The sequence below is a fragment of the Dipodomys merriami genome, unplaced genomic scaffold (assembly GCF_024711535.1).
Source record: "Dipodomys merriami isolate MVZ:Mamm:240054 unplaced genomic scaffold, mDipMer1.0.p SCAF_16, whole genome shotgun sequence".
In the NCBI taxonomy this organism is placed as follows: domain Eukaryota; kingdom Metazoa; phylum Chordata; class Mammalia; order Rodentia; family Heteromyidae; genus Dipodomys; species Dipodomys merriami.
In genome coordinates this window covers 6,766,452-6,786,568 of record NW_027202937.1, presented here as the reverse complement: position 1 = coordinate 6,786,568, position 20,117 = coordinate 6,766,452, and the positions used below count along the sequence as shown (strand labels likewise).

At 41.1% G+C, this 20,117-nt stretch overlaps 1 protein-coding gene across 2 annotated transcripts in view; it reads left to right on the top strand.

The window, feature by feature from the left end:
* Dnah8 (dynein axonemal heavy chain 8) overlaps positions 1 to 20,117 on the top strand; it is a 205,509-nt gene that overhangs the window by 47,268 nt on the left and 138,124 nt on the right. For both annotated transcript variants that reach the window (XM_070023840.1, XM_070023841.1), the window contains exons 22-34: positions 1,062 to 1,200; positions 2,958 to 3,070; positions 6,302 to 6,408; positions 8,335 to 8,410; positions 9,034 to 9,223; positions 11,741 to 11,937; positions 12,472 to 12,598; positions 13,524 to 13,759; positions 15,587 to 15,691; positions 15,795 to 15,908; positions 17,883 to 17,945; positions 18,444 to 18,544; positions 19,969 to 20,106. In XM_070023840.1, coding sequence (XP_069879941.1) covers positions 1,062 to 1,200; positions 2,958 to 3,070; positions 6,302 to 6,408; positions 8,335 to 8,410; positions 9,034 to 9,223; positions 11,741 to 11,937; positions 12,472 to 12,598; positions 13,524 to 13,759; positions 15,587 to 15,691; positions 15,795 to 15,908; positions 17,883 to 17,945; positions 18,444 to 18,544; positions 19,969 to 20,106 — 1,706 coding nt within the window. The remainder of the gene's footprint in view (positions 1 to 1,061; positions 1,201 to 2,957; positions 3,071 to 6,301; positions 6,409 to 8,334; positions 8,411 to 9,033; positions 9,224 to 11,740; positions 11,938 to 12,471; positions 12,599 to 13,523; positions 13,760 to 15,586; positions 15,692 to 15,794; positions 15,909 to 17,882; positions 17,946 to 18,443; positions 18,545 to 19,968; positions 20,107 to 20,117) is intronic.

Here is a 20,117-nt window from a genome sequence, read left to right as displayed (position 1 = left end):
CAAATTGCTAGGAGAGGAAGTCTACACTACAGGAGAGAACTTGTATTGATTACAAATGAACAAAGGTAATTATATGCATAGAAAGATTAACAGACACACAAAGAAGGAAATTGGGATAAAGTGTGACTGGGTGGGAATGTGGCATTTTTATCGATGGCACAAGAAAAAAACCCCACATGATTATTATTGGTAAGTCAGGATTGGGGACACAGGTGTTTATGTGTGTGGGGGGGGGAAGGTTATTGTTGTTTGTTTTAGTTCTAGTTTTTTTCCTACCACAACCCAGCCTCTTGTTCTTGTTTGGTTTTTTACTCAAGGCTGGTGCTCTAACACTGGAGACACAGCTCCACTCCCAGGTTTCTGCTGGTTAATGGATAAGATCTTCATGGACTTTCTTGCCCAAGTTGGCTGTGCACAGCCATCCTCAGATTCTCCCCGATTAGCTAGGATTATGGATTTGAGTCACTAGCGCCTCCTGTGGCAGAATTTTGCAGAGCACCTTTGTTCCATTCATTTCCCCTGAGTGACCTAAGAATTAGGTCTGTCTTCCCACAAATTTACCATCAGATGGTTCATTGTAGTGAGTGCAAGCTTCCTGTGATGCAGAGAAAGGCAGAGGAGAGAAAATGGGGTGGCATGAATCGGAGAATGACACCTTAGAAGTGTCTGACAAAGTGGCCTCAAGGGGGAGAGGCAAGGATTGTCTATAAGTTTCTAAATTAAAGTTATGGAAATGCTTTTCACAGTTATCTTGTTCACTGCTCCCGCCCTCTATTTTCCTTCCTTCTGCTTCCATGGATGAGGTGTCCCATTTTGTATCTGAAACATTACGCCCCTGGCAACGATTTTCATTAATTTACTCATTAATTCATGTATTGATGGGCTGGGGATGGAGCTCCGGGCCTGGAGCAGCGGGGTAAGTGCGCTACCGCGGATCTGTCTCAGCCCCTCTAGTTATTTTCAGGTGAAATTAATTAGAGTTTTATAAATTAAAGTCTGTTTGATAATTTCCTAGAGTTTTTAGGTATCTGAAAGTTAAGTCACATTCGTTTGTTTAATAGACACACACAAAAGAATGGGCTGATATTCTAAACCACAAAAGTCGGCACGTGGAAGAAGCTGTCAGAGAGCTTATATTAATATTTGAGCAACTTTATGAAGTTAAATACACGGGGAAAGGAGTAATAAAAAAGTTACCAGGTAATTTCACTAATTAATGTGTAAGTCACACGAGCTACAGATAGGTCCTCATGTAGATGCCCTCAGCTTTAGCAGATGACAGAATTGCAGATTCACAGGAAGAAAAGGGCTGGTTAGCATAAACTACTTTGCTGTTGGTACTAATTGCTCAGAGAGCACTTTTCATCAACTGCAGCATAGTGAGGACCCTTCTGAAAGCCTAGTGCCTCATTGCCAACAGGAGACAATCCCCATTTCTATGGATAGCAGTTTCAGCTTGCTCTGCCTCCCTGCCTCCCTGCCTCCCTGCCTCCCTGCCTCCCTGCCTCCCTGCCTCCCTCCCTCCCTCCCTTCCTTTTCCTTTCCTTCTTTCCTTTCCTCCCTTCCCTTCCTTTCGTTTCTGTCCTCAGCATTCTAATCCCAACCCTTTGACTGTGTGATTGATTTTACTTTTTTTTTTCTTTTTCCATAATACTGGGGTTTGAACCCAGGACCTTGTGCTTGCTATGTAAGTGGCTCTCCCATTGAGTCCACACCCCCAGGCAATTTCATTCTTTTTCCCCCCTCAAACTAGCCAGGCATGAGTAAAATCTATAATTGTCACAAATCTAGAAAGTTTAATTTGGGTGAAACTATCTTTTAAAAATACCTCTAGATTTTTCTCTGAATGAAATGACCTGTACATCCCTACTTAGAACAGTTTTGAGGTTCGGGGTATAGGTAAATAAGTGGGGCCTAGGGAAGCAAAGATCTCAGCACATGCGGCACTCCATTTGGGAGATTCCCAGGGGGAATGAATGAAGAATATCCTAAAAAGTGTTTTGTCTTCCCTTTTGACTACCTTACCACCCTAGTTCAGTTTAACTGGAAGAAATGTCCACATTTCTGTTGAAGCAAATCTGTATCACAGAGTACCTGGATTGTTTAAAGACAAGGGGTCATTTCCACCTTTCTGCATTTCCTGTTCTCCCCACCTCAGAATCTCACTTTTCCACCTAAGAAAGTCCTAGATTCCTATCATTTTAGTAAATACATGTAATAAGCACAAGAGATAAGCTGCTGAATTTGAACTCTCAGTATCAGGGGTGGGGAATTTGAAGAAAATATTTCTCTAGCAGGGGAATTGTTTTGTTTCCCTGTGTCCTAGATTAGGGTTTTGAATGTGAAACTTTTCATTTTGTTCAGATGGTCCTACTCTTAGAATTTTTTGGCCAAATTTGAAGAAGACTTGTTTGGAATCAAATATTGAAATATGTTTTCAAGCTCTAAAGCAGAGCCAATTAAGTAAATATTTATAGTTGAAGGTTTTCCATGTTATTATAAGAGGATGTGTCTGTCAGTCAGAAGCCCTGCTTGCCCAAATATGGGCTTTCCTACTATCCCCTGCCCAGGGACAGTGTGAGGTGGCACCTGACTGGATTCTGTGTTAGAGGGGTTTCCAAGGACATGAGAGAGGACTTGGCTTTGCTACCTGCAAACGTGAGGGCACCTGTTGAGAGCTAGCTTTCGTAGTGAGATGAGAACATTTCAGTCAAGCAGATATCCCATGAAAGTGACATTGTAAGAAGAGAGAGAGAGACAGAGAGGGGGAGAGAGAGAGGAAGAGAAGGGTATCTGTGCCTTGAAAAGTATTTCTCAGTGTGGCAGGAAGGACAGTTGGTGGCAATATTTGGGGACATTTTTTAACGTGAGCTTCCTAATAAGAAGAATTAGCCATATAAAATAAAACAATCCTAAAAAATGAATCAAGTGTCACTATTTTGGTCTTCTGTTTGTAGAACAACGGAAACGTGTTGTTTTTGGAAATGACACAGAAGAGGCGGACAACAACGAGTACGATGAGATGGTGAAGGAAGTGGATAGCAACGACAAAGAAGATGAATTTAAGAAGGTCATTCTTTTAGATGGGACACCCATGTGCAATTTTGCGGAGTTATGACTCAAAGGGGGCTTTTCTTAAAAAGAATTTTAAAAATTGTTATTATAAAGGTGATGTACAGAAGGGTTACAGTTACATAGGTCAGGTAATGAGTACATTTCTTTCTTTCTTTTTTTAAATCTTTTTTTGGTTGGTCTCGTGGCTTGAACTCTGGGCTTGGGCGCTGTCCCTGCGCTCTTCAGCTCAAGGTGAGCACTCTGCCGCTTGAGCCATAGCGCTACTTCTGGTTTTCTAGTGGTTTATTGGAGATAAGAGTCTCACGGACTTTCCTGCCCAGGCTGGCTTTGAACCTCGACCCTCAGATCTTAGCCTCCGAGTAGCTAGGATTACAGGCGTGAGCTACTGGCGCCCGACTATAGTACATTTCTTTTTGGACAATGTCACCCCTTCCCTTCCCTTGCTCTCAGTTTTTCCGTCCCATCCCTGCCGACAAGTTACATAGTACCTTTTCCATATAGTGTCCAGTGCTTACTGCTGCTACATTTTTCACCCTTTGTTTCTCCATTCCTGTGTCCCTCCTCCCCCCCTTACCTCTCCAAAGACAGATAAATGAACAAACAAGAAAAAAAGAAACTCTTGTTTCCATTTCTTGGAATTCATTTCGGTAAATAGAATTTTATACGATCAGAGGCACAGAGGCATTGCGCCTTTGTGTTCCTCAGGGGGGCTGTGTGTAGGCAGGCGTGTAACCAGTCCCTGTCTCATTTAGAGCAGAAGCCAGAGAATTACATGTTTCCGCTTTACACTGCAGGACGGGCAGAATCCAGCAGTCTTTGCAGGTTTCCTATAGCGTGGACTTGAGACATGATTCTGCCCATTGTGGATTACACAATCTTCCCTTGTGACTCACCTTGCTCTATCAGTCAATCAATCAATCTGTCTGTCTCTCTGTCTGTTTCTGCTGGTCCTGGAGCTTGAACTCAGGCCTGGGTACTGTCTCTGAGTTTTAGTGTTCAAGGCTTGCACTCTACCTCTTGAGCTACAGCTCCACTTCCAGACTTTCCTGCCTGGACTGGCTTTGAACCCTGATCCTCAGTTCTTAGTCTTCTGAGTAGCTAGATTTACAGGCATGAGCCACAAATGCTTGGCTTATTACCACGTATAAAGGAGTTTTCTATACCACAGTCCTAGTTCTTAGTTTCTTTGGGCCCAGGCTCTACATTTGTAGCTAGCCCTGTGGGAAGTCTGTGGCCAGACAGACCCTGGACAGGCAGAACTTTGTATTGTCTTGTAGAGACTTGAGCCTGACTATTGAGAAGGAGGTGCTGGTTTCTCTCCTCTGGTCATGGATCAACTATGAATGACATTTTTCTTTTCTTTTTTTTTGTCGGTCGTGGGGCTTGAACTCTGGGCCTGAGCGCTGCCCCCAGCTCTTCAGGCTCAAGGCTATCGCTCTACCACTGAGCCACAGCGCCACTTCCGGTTTTCTGGTGGTTTATTAGAGATAAGAGTTTCACGGACTTTCCTGCCTGGGCTGGCTTTGAACCTCAGATCTCAGCCTCCTGAGTAGCTAGGATTACAGGCGTGAGCCACTGGCGCCCGGCTTCCATTTTTCTTTTTCTTTCTTGGAAGTACTAGGGTTCCGATTCTTGTACTTGCTAACTAAGCAGCACTCTGCACTTGAGTTATGGCCCAGTTCTTCTGCTTTTTTTTTTTAAGCTTTCCCCCCTTCTCAGTAGAGTCTCATGAGTTTTGCTACATACAGGCTGGTCTTGGGCCAAAAAACTCTGCCTCCCAAGTAGCTGGGACCACAGGTGTGTGTCACCACACCCAGCTTCCTCCTCTCAGTTTTCATCTATTAGACTCACTTTTCCTTCTTTTCTCTGTTCTACTCACTTTTTGCATATTCTTCTAGGGTTTTGGAAATAAAGACTACACATGCGTTCTCTTTTTGCCTTGTTGCACACAGAGGACTGGGAGCCACTGTTTCGCAGATTAGCCCTAGACTCCATTCCACACCCTGACCGCCCTGGGGGCTGCCTGGGGAGGAAGTGCTCTTCCACTCAGCAGTCCCTCTCTTGCTATTGCTTCTTCTTTGGGTAGTGCTGGGCTCCGTAGAGCAAGACCCAGAGCCAGGGAGCCTCTCTCACTGGGGCAGTCACTTGGCGCTGCATCAGGGCAGTTCCAGGTGCCTGTTTAATCCAGCTCCTACGTTTTATTGCCAGAATGGTCTCTCTCTCTCTGACATTACAATCCAATTGAGATTGTGCTTTAGCTCCCTAATCCCTCTGCCCTGACCAAATTGACAAGCTCAACCTGATTCTCCTGCCAACCTTAAGGGGCCAGTAGTGTGGCCCTGGGGAGTGAGCGGCAGGGCCTGGGGTGGCAGTGCAGTGCAGGTGGCTGCTTGGCAGTGCAGCGCTTACCTAGCAAGTGGAAGGCCCTGGGTTTCATCCCTACCGCCTTCCCCATACACAAGAGAAAGACTGGAGTTCATCCATACCTACCAGCCTCAGTGTCTCTTCTGTGCTCTTGATCCTCCTAAGAGAAAGAAGGGTCTGGAAAGAAGGTCAAAGTACGGTCCCCAAAATGTATTTAGGTCTTGTGTGTTTTTCTTTTTTGTGGTTCTGGGGAATGAGGCCAGGGCCTTGCACATACTAAACAAGTGTACTGTCACTTGACTGTATCCCAGATTTTTTTTTTTGGTTTGGTTTCTGAGACAGAGTCTCACAACATTTTCCAGAGCTGTCTTTGAGCTTGAGATCTTCCTGCCTCAGGAGTCAGAGTTGCTGAGATTGCAGGCATGTGCTCCTATACTGTGCTTTGTGTCTATTATCTTAAAATAAGTTTCCCTACCAGGCCTGCCTTCTTGGGGATGGGGACTCATCAGCCTCCTATGTCCATACCCCCATATTTGAAATGTCTCAATTTGGGGATGTCTTTGTGTGAATTACTGAGTGTTGAGCAAAACAGGATTATTTAGAACATACTATTTTTGAATTTCTGCCCTTGATTAAGTCCTCTTGTTTTGCTAGGCTGTTCAGGCAAGCACACATTTCATATGTTGCTGTTTAAAGAAATCCACACAAGTAGTTTAGTATTAAATTTTGTTCTACAGTGTCACTGTGAGTGTATAGTTTGTTATTTCTTCCATTTCCCATGTCACTTTGAATGTGAGGTTACTGCTTTGGAAAGGATAGAGATTTATTTCTGGGAAGCAAATCTAATGATTTCTCATTACAGGAATGCAAAGAGGTCTTTGCTTTTTTCTCTCATCAATTACTGGACAGTCTTCAAAAAGCGACACGTTTGTCTTTGGATACAATGAAAAGGAGAATATTTGTTTCAAGGCAAGTTGAAAATATGCTAAGTCTATCTGGTAATGCTGCCTGAAATAATACAGTTACAATAGTGTGTCTTATTGTAATTAATTTATTGAGTTTTAGTGACTTAGAATGTTCATCAAAAAGCTGTGTGGGAAAACATTGTTTAATACTACAAGAGCAGAGATCAGCTGGGTGCAGTGTTTCACACATGTAATCTCAGCTATGTGAGCCGTAGAGATGGGAAGATTTCAGTTTGAGGCTAGCTTGGGTTAAGGGGTGACAAAGTGAGACCTCATCTCAATCAACAAGCATATGTGTTAGTGTGCATCTTATGATCCCAGCTATGTGAGCGGCATAGATAGAAGAAATGCAGTCCAAGACTGGCCTGGGCAAAAATATAAGCCTCTACTTGAAAAATAATGGAAACCAAAAATGGCTGGGTATTGCTAAGTAGGTAGGGAGCCTGTCTAACAAGCATGAGGCCCTGAGTTTAAATCCCAGTACTGTGAGAAAAAAGAAGGAAAAGAAGGTCCAGAAACCAAACCAAAACAAAGAACAGTGATGAAATGAATAGCCATATTCTTTTTTTTTTTTTTTGTCGGTCGTGGGGCTTGAACTCTGGGCCTGGGCGCTGTCCCTCAGCTCTTCAGCTCAAGGCAAGCGCTCTACCACTTGAGCTACAGTGCCCCTTCCGGTTTTCTGGTGGTTTATTGGAGATAGGAGTCTCACGGTCTCTCCTGCCTGGGCTGGCTTTGAACCGCGATCCTCAGATCTCAGCCTCCTGAGTAGCTAGGATTACAGGCGTGAGCCACCAGCGCCCGGCCGAATAGCCATATTCTTAGCATCCAGGCCAAGATGAAGAAGACTCTTGACTAGGCCCCTGCTCACCTGAGTGTCGAGCCATTTGGATGTTTATGACATCATTCTCTTTAAAATTTATTTATTTTTTACCGGTATAGACAGACATCCATGGCATCTGGTGAGAATCACACATAACTGTCTCATCAGACACCAAATGATTTTGAGGGTCTTGTGTGGCAGGCGACCCCACCCCTGTAACATTCTTACGTACATCATATCCTGTCCGTGGTTGTGATGTGTTTGGAAGAGTGGGTTTGTGTTGATTTACAAGTTCTACAGGACTTAAAGTGGTTTCTGGAAAGGGGTCCACGGGGATGATCCTCAAAATCCTCGCCTGTCTAAAACGTGTTTCTCTTACCTTCATGCACAAATACCAGGTCGGTCTTCTTGTATCACAATCCCTGTCTCTCACACTCACAAATGCAGGTCCATTAGCTTCCTCCCTTTGTTTCCCTACTCAGCTGAGAGTTCTGCCTCTGATCCAGTTTGCCTTTCTGAGTAGCTATTTGCATGATTATTTTGATGCTTATAGAATTTTTGCTTGATTCTTTTTATTTTTCGCGGGGAGGGATGGGGTCTGGTCTCAGGGTTTTAACTCAGGGCCTGGTGATGTTCCTTAGCTTTTTTTTTTTTGCTCAAAGCTGGTGTTCTACCACTTGAGCTACAGCTTCAGTTTCAGGTTTTGCTGGTTAACTGGAGATAAGAGTCTTTTTGGTCTTCCTTTACTCAGGCTGGTTTTGAGCCACAGTCCTCAGTTTGCTGAATAACTAGGGTTATAGGCATGAACCATCAGTGCCTGACAGAAGTGTATGTTTTTTGTTGTCAGTATCCTCCATTGTATTATAAGGTTGAGAGCAAAGAATGTTAGAAAGTCACTATTGAGAGAACAATATTTAAATACTATGTGTGACTGATGTTTAACTTCCAAGACTGTTAAGTTGTCATGTTTTCTTAGTTGTGTGCAATTTGTGGTTCTATTGTAAACACTCTTTTGGTTGGCATGTTGAAGAAGGATTATTGTTGGGAAGCTTGTAAACTGTTAAATTTCAGGATAGGTTCATCCTCAGCTGCATGTTTTTCTTGTTACAGCTCGTATGGACGAAGACGGTCAGAGGACATTATTTCCTTTATAAAATCAGAAGTGCATCTTGCAATCCCTAATGTGGTAAGTATTATTAAAATGAGTGCCTTGGGGCTGGGAAGGTGGCTCAGTGGTAGAGCGCTTGCCTTGCATGCCTGAGGCCCTGGGTTCGATTCCTTAGTACCACATAAGCAAAATGAAAAAAGCCAGAAGTGGCGCTGTGGCTCAAGTGGTAGAGCGCTAGCCTTGAGCTGAAGAGCTGAGGGACAGCGCACAGACCCAGAGTTCAGACCCCATGACCGGACTAAAAAAATAAAAAAATAAAAAAAAAATGAGTGCCTTGTTGGTAATGTATTTAAAGAGTATAATATTAGGTAGAGCCCTGGCCTAGCATGAACCCTGGGTTCTATCCCTAGCACTGCAGATAAGTAAAGAAAAACAAAGACTAGTGCATAGCTCATGATCTACATCATCTACTGAAACCTGGCAACAGGTAAGCACCTATCCTGCAAGTACAGTACAAATCACCTTACTGTTCTCTTAGTTCAGATCACAACAATCCCTCCTCACCCATTCATCTCCTAACTCAGCCTTCTCATGGACCAGCCCAAGGTTGGCCCGCTCACTCAGTGGAAGGGGGATGGAGAGAGGTGGAGGTATAGGTCACATGTACTGGCAGATTATACCCTGGCTGTTTGTTTCCACAGGTGATGGTTCCTAGTCTAGATGACATTCAACAAGCCATTAACCGCATGATCCAGTTAACCCTGGAGGTCAGCAGGGGAGTGGCACACTGGGGACAGCAGCAGTCCCGCCCAATCAAATCCGTTATTACCAGTAGCTCCCGCCCCGAAGACCAGAATCACCCAAGCACAGGAAAACAGAAGAAAGAAGAAAGTAAGAGCTCTAAAACATCTGGCTTCAATCCCCAGCTTGGGGGGGAGGGTAGGGTGGGGTGGGGTTGTGGTGGCAGGGAAGTAGGAGGGACTAGGGAGTTAAAACACAACCTTAGAACTGTAATAGTAAATGGTTTTCATAGAGTTTCTTGGGTTTGACAGTGTATAGATTTTTGTATGTGCTGCCATATATATTTTTCATATTTTATATGTTGACTTGTTAACATTTTTAATTAAAAGCACCAGTAGTCCATTCTTTTCATCTAAACCCAATATGTAGATAGTTCTTATTTTTCAGTCATAGATTTCTGTGTATGTGTGGCTTGAACTAGGGCTTGAACTCAGAGTTTAGGTGATGTCCTGAAGCTTTTGTGCTCAAGGCTAGCACTCTACCACTTGAGCCATACCTGCATTTCTGGCTTTATGGTGGTTAATTGGAGATTAGGGTCTCATGGACTTTTCCTGCCTGGTCTGGCTTTGAACCATGATTCTCAGATCTCAGACTCCTGAGTAGGTAGGATTATAGGCATGAATCACAAATACCTAGCAAGTGGTTTTGTTGTTGTTGTTTGTTTTTTCTAGGTTGTGGGGCTGAAACTCAGGGCCTGGGAGCTGTCCCTGAACTTTTCTGCTAAAGGCTAGTGCTCTACCACTTTAGGCCATAGCTCCACTTTCAGTTTTCTGATAGTTAGTTGGAGAGAAGAGGCTCCTGGACTTTCTAATCCAGGCGGCTTTGAACCACAGTCCTCAGATCTCAGCCTCCTGAGTACCTAAGATAATAGACATGAGCCACCAGCACCTGGCAAGTTTTTTTTTTTGTTTGTTTTATTTTTTTAAATCATTATAGTAACCTTGAAAGATAAAACTTCAACTTTAGCTCCGATTTTCTTTTCAGCATGATACTCAATCTGGGAAACTTGTCTCATTTTTTTTGTAGCTGAATTATTAGTAACATTCCCAAACTGCTAACCAAACAAATGCCTACAATTAATGAATAGATAAACAAATGAGGTATATCAGTATGTGGAATTCTTCTCAGTGATTGGAACTGAGAATTGAATTGCCACGGCATGCTGTGTCATTATTTAATTAAATTAAAGGACTAGGCATATAGTGTAAGTATAAAGTATATTAACTAAATTATTTCAATATCTTTTTTTTGCTCTAATTTTTTTTTTGTTGGTCATGAGCTTGAACTCTGGCCCTGGGTGCTATCTTTGTGACTCTTCAGCTCAGTGCTAGTGCTCTACAACTTGAGCCACAGTGCCACTTCCAGTTTTTTTGTGATTTTCTTAGAGCTAAGAGTGTCACAGACTTTGATGCTGGCTTTGAACTGTGATCCTCAGATCTCAGCCTCCTGAGTAGCTAGGATTACAGGTGTGAGCCACTGGCACCCAGCTTTTTGCTTAGATATACAAAGTCATAGAGAAAGGCTTAAAGCAGACTGTGGTAAATTTAAAAGAACTAGTCAGCTTCAGCCAGTTAACTGCTCCTGTGTGGGAATGCCTCAGCCACCGGATTATACCACCTTAAACGGAGAAACCGGGCATCTGGAATTGGATGTGAAATTTCATCATTTTCAGTTGTTATCCACTTAACAAAAGTTAAAGGTATGGCTGGGTGCCAGTGGCTCATGCCTATAATTCTAGAGACGTGGAGGCTAAGATTAGGGGCATGGAGGTTCAAGTCCAACGGTGGCAGAAATGTTCATAAGACTCCTTCTCAATTGATTGCTGGGCCCAGTGGCACACACCTGATCATCCTATCCAGGACAAGAAGCCTGACATAGGCACATGGTGATAGGAAGCAAAATACATTCTCAAATTTGACTAGCAAAAATTAGGGAAGGAGGCATAACTCAGCAGGAAGAGCACATGCTTACGAAACTCAAAACTCTGAGTTCTAGTGCCAATGGTTAATGATTGTTCAGTCTTTATTCCATTGTGAATTCTCTCATATGGGCCAAACAAAAGTATCTGTATGATCTCTGTTTAATGAGACAAGAGTTTTCAGTCAACACAGTGACATGAGCAGATTTGTGTTTTGGCCAAAGCTTTTGTAGTAGTGGTGTAGTTATTGCCTGATCTCTGTGTGCCAGACGCTGAGTAGAAGACAGCCATGGGATGTCTCATGTCCCCTGGAGGTCAGCCATGACAACTGGAGGTCATTTGGGTGATAGATGTGATCTTTTTCCATTGACTGTCTATACTGTTCCAGAGGACCCCGTTTCAACTCTTTTAACCTTTCATTAAGGGACTTTATAAAACTCAGGGGCTTTAACCAGTGCCTCATACTTCTTCCTTTCTTACAACCCATTTTCTCCTGATGAGAGAAAGCCAGACCTCAAAATCTTAACTCAATATTTTCTTATGTGAAGTCGGCAGCTTCTAACTCTTAATTATTTGGAGGGAGTGCCTTTAAGAAAACCCATTAAATAGGAACAGTATGGCTATGGATATTGATGACATTTAAAGCTAAGTATAGACATTATATGTGGTGTGCGAACATCTGTCTTCAGGATCTTTTGAGGAAGTTATTCCTGCAAGAAAGCTGAAGAACTTTTACCCCGGGGTGGCAGAGCACAAGGATATTTCCAAGCTGGTCCTTCTCCTTTCCTCCTCCGTGAATTCTCTAAGAAAGGCGGCCAATGAAGCCCTGCAGGACTTTCAAAAGTACAAGTCTCTCTGGACGGAGGACCGAGATGTGAAAGTGAAGGTATCCCTCCACCACGCGTCATGTTCTTTAGATTTCAGTTGTTTGTGTCTAACTCTTGGGTGGGGGGAAATCATGAAGATTTCAGGGAGAATGACAGGAACTCATAAACAGGCTACAGATCCATGGGTGCCAAGCACTACACGCATGTATGGACAGTCTCAATGATTATGGGCTCTGCCAATTTTCATGTAATTCCCTGAAACATCAGGTACAGCCTGGGTGACCAGTCCTGTTCAGAGGCCAGGGTCTACCACACGTCTATAGACCCAGCTGTACTTCTGTTTAGTCGAGAAGCTTTAGAACTCTTCCAGTAAACTGGAAGATCTCCTGTCCAGCCTTTCATCTTCTCTCAAGATTTTTGGGATATCCATTCTTTTCCAAGCCATTGGCCCATGGTACATCAAGGGAAAAAGTGTGTAAGAAAGTACAAATTTCTTCATTTAACTATTGTAAGTGTGTAATAGGTTAAAAGTCTTTATACTTAAGAGTATTAATAATGAATAAGAAAAAATACGAATTGTTGCCTTACTATAGGAGTTTTTGGCCAACAACCCTTCCCTGACTGAGATCAGATCCGAGATTCTCCACTATGCTACTTTTGAACAGGAGATTGATGAGTTGAAGCCCATCATTATTGTAGGGGCTCTTGAATTGCACACAGGTAACTAAAAAATATTTATTATGTAACGTATCTATATTTTCACCTGAAATGGTATTTTATTCATTTTACTTTTCTGTGACACTGGGGATTCAACTCAGGGGCTTTAACTTAGCACCTTGCACTCTCATTTGGCTTTCTTGATTATGATTCTTTTTTGCTTTCTTGATCATGATTCTTTTTTTTTTTGGTCCGGTCATGGGGCCTGAACTCTGGGCCTGGGCGCTGTCCCTCAGCTCTTCAGCTCCAGGCTAGTGCTCTACCACTTGAGCCACAGCACCACTTCCGGCTTTTTTTTTTCTGCTTATGTGGTGCTGAGGAATCGAACCCAGGGCCTCATGCATGCAAGGCAAGCACTCTACCACTGAGCCACCTTCCCAGCCCTTGATTATGATTCTTGCTCTACCACTTGAGCCATGCCTTCAGTCTGGCATTTTGCTGGTAAATTGGAGATGGAGTCTCATCATTTTCTGTGTCTCATTTTCTGTCTAAGCTGACTTTGAACTGAGATGCTCTGGATTCAGCCTCCTAAGTAGGAAAATAACAAGAAAATTAGGGCTGAGGTCTGACAGGGGAAGCCATAAATTTCACTCCATTGAAAGAGGTTTCTTTGAGGATAATAGGGGGCTGTTAATGAAATGACCAAGTTTGGAGCAGTGACTTCATCTCACACATCTCACCTGTAGGCTGTAGTGTCTTCTTGAGTATGGATGAACATACCATGAAGAGAGGATATGCATTTTCAACATGTGGCAAGCATATAGCACATCCAGTCAGAGCAGCCACGTTTCAGGTGCTCAGTAGCCATGCGTGATTGATGAGCACTGAATCCTACAATCTGTTTGTGTCTGATTCTCAGATTACATGTACAGTGAATTTCTCTTGAATGCTGACTGTATGCCATTTTAATCTTTCTTGTCTTCATCAGAGCCCATGAAGTTAGCTTTATCAATTGAGGCGAAGGCCTGGAAGATGTTGCTCTGTCGATATTTGAATGAAGAATACAAAAAGAAAATGTTAGACATGATAGCATTTATCAATGAATACTTGAAAAAGTTGTCCAGACCCATCCGTGATTTAGATGATGTCAGATTTGCAATGGAAGCCTTGTCCTGTATTCGTGATAATGAAATCCAGATGGACATGACTTTGGGGCCAATTGAAGTAAGATTCTTTCCTTAGGTTAGAAAAAATACTGAAAAGTGATGCTGTTTGCATATTTTTAAATCTGTTATATGGTAAATCTACTTTCTGATATTGGGAGAATTTTATAAGTTGTTTCGAGTTAACAATATAGAGAGCATTTTAGGGATCTTGTACAGGCCTAGGTAGTGTTGAGTTTTTGATGGGGACACTATTGTTTCACAGAGAAGACAGGTTGCACCCTCTCTTGGAATTCCTGATATGTTAGGCAAGTCTTTGTTTTCTGTAGAAACCACATGTAACCACAGACAAGCCGTGGGCATTCCAAAGGCAGTAGAGCCTAGCCAGCCAGAAATTGCTGGAGTCGATATCAGCAAAAGACAATGTTAGTGGAAAGTGGGGTATTCGTTTCCTATTGCAGCAATAACAAGTTAACGAGAACGTAAATTTGAAATGGCTTAGTACATGTTTAATGTTTGTAAAACAACACAAACTTACTTTCTAGTCCTAGCCATCAGAAGGAAATAATGGGTCTTATAGGGCTAAAATTGATCAAGATTTCAGCAGGACTGTTATTTTTGGAGCATATATCTGTAAAATATACAAACACATACATACATGTGCACTTATGTATATATATATATATATATATATATATATATATATATATATATATATATATATATATATATATATATATATATATATATATATATATATATGAAGTTTGTAACACTAATCCAGGGGAGAATCCATTCCTAGTCTTTCTCTAGCTTGTATAGGCTGCCCACATTCCTTATAATGGCCTACTACCAGCAATGGTCTCATTCCTACCCCTTCTTCTGTCATTAGATCTTCTCTGACCAACTATTCTGTCTCCCTTTTCCTTTATAAAGAACTTTGTGATTAGATTAAACCCACCTGTGTACTCTGGCATACTTCTTCACTGAAATCTCCTTAATTGAGTTAGAGTTTCAATGTCCCTTTTGTCATATAGCATATTCATAGGCTTTGGGGAACCCAGACTATTGACAACATTGGAGAAGCCTTTATTTTGTTTGTCACAAGTATTTTCTGACTCATGATGAAAATAAAAACCAGGCTCCTCATTTTATGATTATTTCTTAAGTTTTACCTGCAGTATTTGAGGAGTTGACACTTCCCCTTCCTCCCCTTGATACCGTGTTGAGAGCTATTTTATGCTTTCTTCAACACATATAGAGTTTATACTCTGATAGCTGATGGATTTTATACTTTTAAAATAAAGTCTTAAAATAAAGTTTTTGGAGTTTTGGATGTGATCATCCCTTCCTCAAGATGTAATAAATTATTTTATTTTTCCCCTGAATATGGAAGCTTAATGCTTTGGTGTACCTTAGTTTGGTAAATTCAGTTGCCAGCCATTCCTTGAACCATTCAAGATTCTTTGCTTCAGACTATCGTGCCCATCATCATTTCATTCCACTCCTTATATGGCCAACTCCAGTTTAATACAGTATGAGAAATTATTCTGCATGGCATTGGCACAAGAACAAAGAGGAGAAAGAGAGAGAGAGACTGAAAATAACTCTAGGAGTATTTTTCTAAGGTAATGTTTCTTCATGCAATCTGCTTATACCTCCACCAGAATCACCTAGGTGCTTGTCCAATGCAGATTTCTAAGCCTAACTTCTGCAGACAATACGTGGAAGTCAGTAAAATGCCAAAGATACTTTCTCTGTAGCTTTACTTTTGGAAACCATTCTTGTAGAATCTGCTGTGTTTGAAGACAGAACCTGTCTAGAAGGCATGTGAGTCCTTTGGCAGTTGCTTCCCGGGATATTTCTGAACTCCATCTCCTCTTTATAGGAAGCCTATGGTATTTTAAACAGATTCGAAGTTGAAGTAACCAAAGAAGAATCTGAAGCGGTTGATACCTTGAGATACTCATTCAATAAACTGCAAAGCAAAGCTGTAAGTATTTTTTTTTGTTAAATCACTATTTCTAGAAAGATTTATTCCATAATTTTTGACAATTTAATTGTCATTTATGACATACAATCCATGTATATTCCAGGTTTCTGTACAAGATGAACTAGTTCAAGTGCAGCCAAAGTTTAAGAGCAATCTCCTTGAGGCTGTTGAAGTTTTTCGCGAGGATGTCACAAACTTTGCAGAAGCCTATGAGAAGGTAATTGACATGTTAGCACACTAGGTGGTACAAGGTCCTGTGATAGTTCATATGAAATGAATAGTAAACCTGGAGACATACATTGTCTGTAAGCAGCCTATTGTATTTGATGTGATTGGTAAAGGAGCAACGACTTCTGAGCTTGTGTAGGAAATGAACTGCCTGGTTTTAACCTGTCTCAGAGCCAGAATTCTCAAAGGGTTTCTGGTGGAGAATATAATAGATCTGTTCAAAAGGTACACAAAACACACCTAGTACTTAGGCTAACATGCAACTCATTTTTCATTGTCACTGACTCTTAAGAGAACCAAAAGGATTGTTGAAAATGAATAATACACATCATGCTGGATTAGTGCTACAAACTTCCTATATATATATATATATGTATATACATAAGTGCACATGTATGTGTTTGTATATTTTACAGATATATGTGTATATATATATATATATATATATATATATATATCTTACACATACATGTATACATTTTTTTGAGACAGGGTCTTGCTATATAGCCCACACTGTCTTGAACTCACGATTCTCCTGCCTCACCCTCCCAGAGAGTCACTACACATGACTAATGCGTTATTTTTAATTTTTTAACTGGTATTAAGCTTATTTCTTTTGCTTGAATTAACTAATATTGGTTTGCCCTTTTAGTTTATTGTTGAAGTTAAAATGGAGTTGATGGGGCTGGGAAGGTGGCTCAGTGGTAGAGCGCTTGCCTTGCATGCATGAGGCCCTGGGTTTGATTCCCCAGCACCACATAAGCAAAAAGGAAAAAAGCCAGAAGTGGTGCTGTGGCTCAAGTGGTAGAGTGCTAGCCTTGAGCTGAAGAACTGAGGTACAGCGCCCAGGCCCAGAGTTCAGGCCCACAACCAGACTCCCCCCCAAAATAAATGGAGTTGAGATTTAAAGAAACCCTGAGCAGACAGAGCAGTTTGGGCACCAGAAAATGACATTAAACTTGCTCGATTCACAAACAAAAGCAAAACTTAACCCAAGTTGTTTATAAATGTCTTTTCCTTATTAGGAAAAGCTGAACTTAATTGAAACAAATGAGAAACAGCAGACAACCTGGCCATTAGAATACCTGGGGCTTTTCAGCAGGACGAGTAGAGAAGGCAGAGCAATAACTGTGACCAGTCACATGTTTTCTCTGTATTTGTTCCATGTGTATCTCATAAAACCCATTCCTTACAGCAGTGGATGGAGCCCTGAGCCACTTCTGGTTTGGATCAGTCTGATTCTTGAATCACTGTGTGCTCAAACTCTTCCATATGTTATCATGCCTCAGTTTACCTTTTACACATGATGTGATCATCTTCATGATTGTACAGCACTTGTTAAGATCATTAATACTCGTCATTTCCTACTGGGAACAGACTTTGTTCTTTTGATTTGTTACTGTGTAGGATGTTCTTTCATTCCTTTGTTTTGGGGGGTGGTTATTTTTGGGGGGATTGCTGTGCAAATGTGTTTGCACCATGAGAGACTGACTGCTGCTTCCACATACCCAACTTAATGTGTGTCTCTGTTTTCATGCTGGCCTGAACAATTAGCACAAACAGGCCATTTTCATTATTTTAATCACAGCCACGGCATCATCCTTCATAATCCTGAGCAAAATTCAGCCCAGCTCTTCACATGGGATGTGGTTTGGGCACAGTCTTTATTAGCTGTGTCAGGTCCTTTAAAAATGAATGGAGGCTGACATGATGGAAATAGTTCAAGGTGATTGTGGTCATGGTTGCCCAGCTTTGAAAATAGTAAAAGCCACTGAATTGTGCACTTTTAGTGGGTAGATTGTAGAGCATGTAAATTAGATCTCAGTAGAGCTGTTACAGGAAATAAATGAGAGTGCAGAATTTTACCATTTAAATGAAAAAAATGTGTATCTAACAGGAAATACTAGATACTGATAATAAGTCTGATTAAGAATGAAAATGGAGATTATATTTTTCCTTACAGGAAGGACCTATGGTTCCAAACATACCACCCCAAGAAGCCAGCAACAGGCTACAGATATTTCAGGTAAGAACCCCACTTTTTTTGTTGGTTACATTGATATACATACAGCCTTTTGAAATATAGTCTTCTAGAGTCTACTTAATAAAGAAGTAATTTAGTTGTGCACTACTATAATGAATCCCAGATAACTGAGAAGCAGGGAGAGAGGGAAGATTGTGAGTTCGAGGCCAGTGTGGGCAAAGTTATCAAGACCCTATCTCAAAAACAGAAATCAAACAAAAAGGACTGAGGTGTAGCTTAACAGCTGTGCATCTAGTATGAAAGAGGCCCTGGGTTCAATTCCCAGTGCCACAAAAGAGAAAAAAAGGAATTTTATATAAAAAACAATTTTATATAAAACGAATAATTTTAGAATGTGTGAAAGTAAGCTTTCCTAAGTGCTTAACTTCCCTATGCTATATAGATAGGTATACACATAAATTTGCTAAATAAACTGCAACTTTTATTATGATGAATTCTACATTAATAGGATCTGATACAATTTAAAAATCTTTGTTGCAGGCCAACTTTGATGATCTCTGGAGGAAATTTGTTACCTATTCATCTGGTGAACAGCTTTTTGGATTGCCCGTAACCGACTATGAGGTTTTACACAAAACTAGGTAAGTTTACAAAATTCCCAAAGAGTTGCCTGTAGAGAATTACTGTTGCAGTAGAAGATTCTGGTCATTGTCAGATCCTTCTTTCATGCAGGAAAGCACAAAGTGTAGAGACTTCTACTATTCTCCTTATTCCTGCCACTTTAGACACTGACTTTATATATAAAAGGAAGCTTTTAGGGAAGTAGAAAATACTCTGCAAAAACTCTGGATATTTATGACCAAAAGTTAACTTGTAGCCAAACACCAGTGGCCCATGCCTATAATCTATTTTTAAAAACAGCTACTCAGGAGGCTGAGATCTGAGGAACATGTTTCAAAGCCAGCCCAGGCAGGAAAAGTTCAAGAGACTCTTATCTCCAATTAACCACCAAAAAGCTGGAAATGGAGATGTGGTTCAAGTGATAAGAGTGCTAGCTATGAGCAAAAAAGCTCAGGGACAGCAGCAGGTCCTGAGTTCAAGCAGCAGGATGGCATACACACAAAAAGTTAGCTTGTACTTTACATTTTCTTTCACTAGTTTTGAATATGTCACAGATAGCTGCACTATTTTATCATATATACATGTATTACCTACTTCTGGTCCTTGTTCATGTGTGAAATGTACCAAACAAACCTTGGTTAAACAATTGTAAATAATAAAAACACAGGGTTACTTGTCTATCTCAGAAAATTCTTATTACACAATTTTGCCCAATGGGGCCATTGGTTCTCCTGAAATATATGTATTCAAATCTCTTATATACTTATACAGTTGAATAAAACTCACCTAGGCAATGATCTGGAGACTCATATAGGATCTTTAGTGTGAAGTGCCATCGGCTACTGAGGAAAGAGATTCTTTTATCCATTTTCTTCTCTGCTGTGTTAGGAAGAAAGTGAAAATTTCAGCTGTAGTAAGTGGAACATTATAGACATGTCTCCAAATTTCTGTCCTGGTGCTTTTCTTGAGAGATGGTATATTGTTTCCAGAAACACAGGAAGCAACTGGAAAGACGATTTTTGTACTGTGTATTAGCCTTTAGGAGATGGTTTTCCTTCTTTTTTATTATTCTCGTCATACTTGGCTCAGGTGGGAATATCCAGTAGGGATAATGGAATCAAGAATCAGAAAAATACAATAACTCAGAGTATAGTACATTTGTCTTAGATTTATGAGAAGATCTAGTTCTTTCCTTTTCACAAGGAAAGAGGGAGTTACAGTACAATTAATATCGAGTTATAGTACCATTTGGAGTGTTGAGGAACTTGATCTTATTGGTAGAGTTTTAACAGAGTCTTCATATGAGAAGCCATGGTCTTATGACTAGGAGACACAATACACATAATTGTGAGATACTGATTGAATGTATGTGTCCTGTCCTGTCTACTAGTGGAATACATTCTTAAAAACAGACTTGTGATGACTTAATTGTTTTATTCTCCAGGAAAGAACTGAATTTGCTGCAGAAACTGTATGGCCTTTATGACACTGTCATGGGCAGTATTAGCGGGTACTATGAAATTCTCTGGGGTGATGTAGATATTGAGAAAATCAATGCAGAATTACTAGAATTTCAGAACAGGTGAGTTTCCA